General features: G+C 53.0%; 1 protein-coding gene across 1 annotated transcript in view; it reads left to right on the top strand.

Moving 5' to 3' along the window:
• LOC107293091 (myosin-7) overlaps nucleotides 1-1,932 on the top strand; it is a 65,531-nt gene that overhangs the window by 39,129 nt on the left and 24,470 nt on the right. The window contains exon 20 of the mRNA XM_029285316.1: nucleotides 461-703. Within this exon, the coding sequence (XP_029141149.1) occupies nucleotides 461-703 (243 nt within the window). The remainder of the gene's footprint in view (nucleotides 1-460; nucleotides 704-1,932) is intronic.

The raw sequence follows: 1,932 nt of genomic DNA on the forward strand, positions 1-1,932 counted from the left end.
CTCTCCCTTTCCTCCCCCTCCTCCTCTTTCTCTCCTCCTCTTTCTCTTCTCCTCCTCCTCCTCTTTCTCCTCTCCTCCTCCTCCTTGTCATCCTTTTGCTTTTTCTCTCCCTTTCCTCCCCCTCCTCCTCTTTCTCTCCTCCTCTTTCTCCTCTCCTCCTCCTCCTCCTTGTCATCCTTCTGCTTTTTCCTCTCTCTTCTCTCCCCTCCCCCTCTTTCTCTCCTCTTTCCTCCTCCTCTTTCTCCTCCTGCTCCTCTGCCTCCTCCTCCTCCCACCTCCTCCGCTCTTCAAACTCCGTCCCCTTCTAGCACTGATGACGTTCCCTACTTGGGCCGCGAGACGTCTGTGAGAAAAACCACCCAGCTGGGAGAGCGCCACGGTTCAACCCTCAGCTACAGTCCTTCTCTTCTCTCCGTTCTTCCTTCCTTTCTTCTCCCGCTTCCCTTCTTCCTCTCCCCAGGAACAAGACAACCTGAACGATGCTGAGGAGCGCTGTGACCAGCTGATCAAGAACAAGATCCAGCTGGAAGCCAAAGTGAAGGAGATGACCGAGCGGATCGAAGACGAAGAGGAGATGAACGCCGAACTGACCGCCAAGAAGCGGAAGCTGGAAGACGAATGTACTGAGCTCAAGAAGGACATCGATGACCTGGAGTTGACTTTGGCCAAGGTGGAGAAGGAGAAACACGCCACGGAGAACAAGGTACGCTGGAAGGACAGACAGTCCTCGGCTTAACGGCCACAACGGAGCCCGACGTTTCCATCGCTTAGCAAGACACTTGTCGCGTTTGGCCCCATTTTATGACCTTCCTTGCCACCGTGGTTAAGGGGACTGGTGCGATTGTTAAGCTAGCCACATGGTCGTTAAACAAATCCAGCTTCCCCGTTGACCGTGCTGGCCGGAAGGTCGCGAAAAGGGGATCACGTGACCGACCCCGGGAGGCTGTGACCGTTGTAAATATGTTTTTAATCTTCCTTTTTAGAATTTTTAATAATTATATTTTTTTAAAAAAAACCTTTGGAAGCCGGACGCAAAATGCACATCTTCACACACCCGCCCTGGCATTGCTCCCTCACAGTTGCACAACCTCAGTGCACAAGGAGCCACCGATTGTTAAAGAACATCACAGCCACACTTCAGGGGCCTGCAGTCTCTGAAGCTCCTATCACAGCTGTGGGACTGGACAGGCTGTCTGGTTGCCCACTTCATTCTAATACGCTCTCCTCTCCTCTTCTCTTTTTTCCTTCCTTCCTTCCTCCCTCCCTCCCTCCTTCCTTCCTTCTCCTAATTCCCATTTCCCTCCCTCCCTCTCTCCCTCCCTTCTTCCTTCCTTCTCCTCATTCCCATCTCCTTCCTTCCTTCTCATTCCCATCTATCTCTCCGTTCCTCACTCCCTTCCTCCCTCCCTCCCTCTCTCCCTCCCTTCTTCCTTCTTTCTCCAAATTCGCATCTCTTTCCTTCCTTCTCATTCCCATCTCTCTCCCTCCCTCCCTCTCTCCCTTCCTCCTTTCCTTCCTTTCTCCCTCCCTCCTTCTTTCTCCTCATTCCCATCTCCTCATTCCCATCTCCCTCCCATCCTTCTTCCCTCCCTCCTTCCTTCCTTCCTTCTCCTCATTCCCATCTCCTTCCTTCCTTCTCATTCCCATCTCCCTCCCTCTCTCCCTTCCTCGCTTCCTTCCTTCCTTTCTCCCTCCCTCCTTCCTTCCTTCTCCTCATTCCCATCTCCTTCTTTCCCTTCCATCCTCCCTCCCTCCTTCCTTCCTTCCTTCTCCTCATTCCCATCTCCCTCCTTTCTTCTCATTCCCATCTCCCTCTTTCTCTTCCATCCTTCCTCCCTCCTTCCCTCTTTCCCCCCTTCCTTCCTTTCTTCTCATTCCCATCTCCCTCCCTCCCTCCCTCCCTCCCTTCCTTCCTTCCTTCCTTCCTTCCTT

This window comes from Protobothrops mucrosquamatus, unplaced genomic scaffold (genome assembly GCF_001527695.2).
Source record: "Protobothrops mucrosquamatus isolate PMUCROS unplaced genomic scaffold, P.Mucros_1.0 scaffold1499, whole genome shotgun sequence".
Lineage (NCBI taxonomy): Eukaryota > Metazoa > Chordata > Lepidosauria > Squamata > Viperidae > Protobothrops > Protobothrops mucrosquamatus.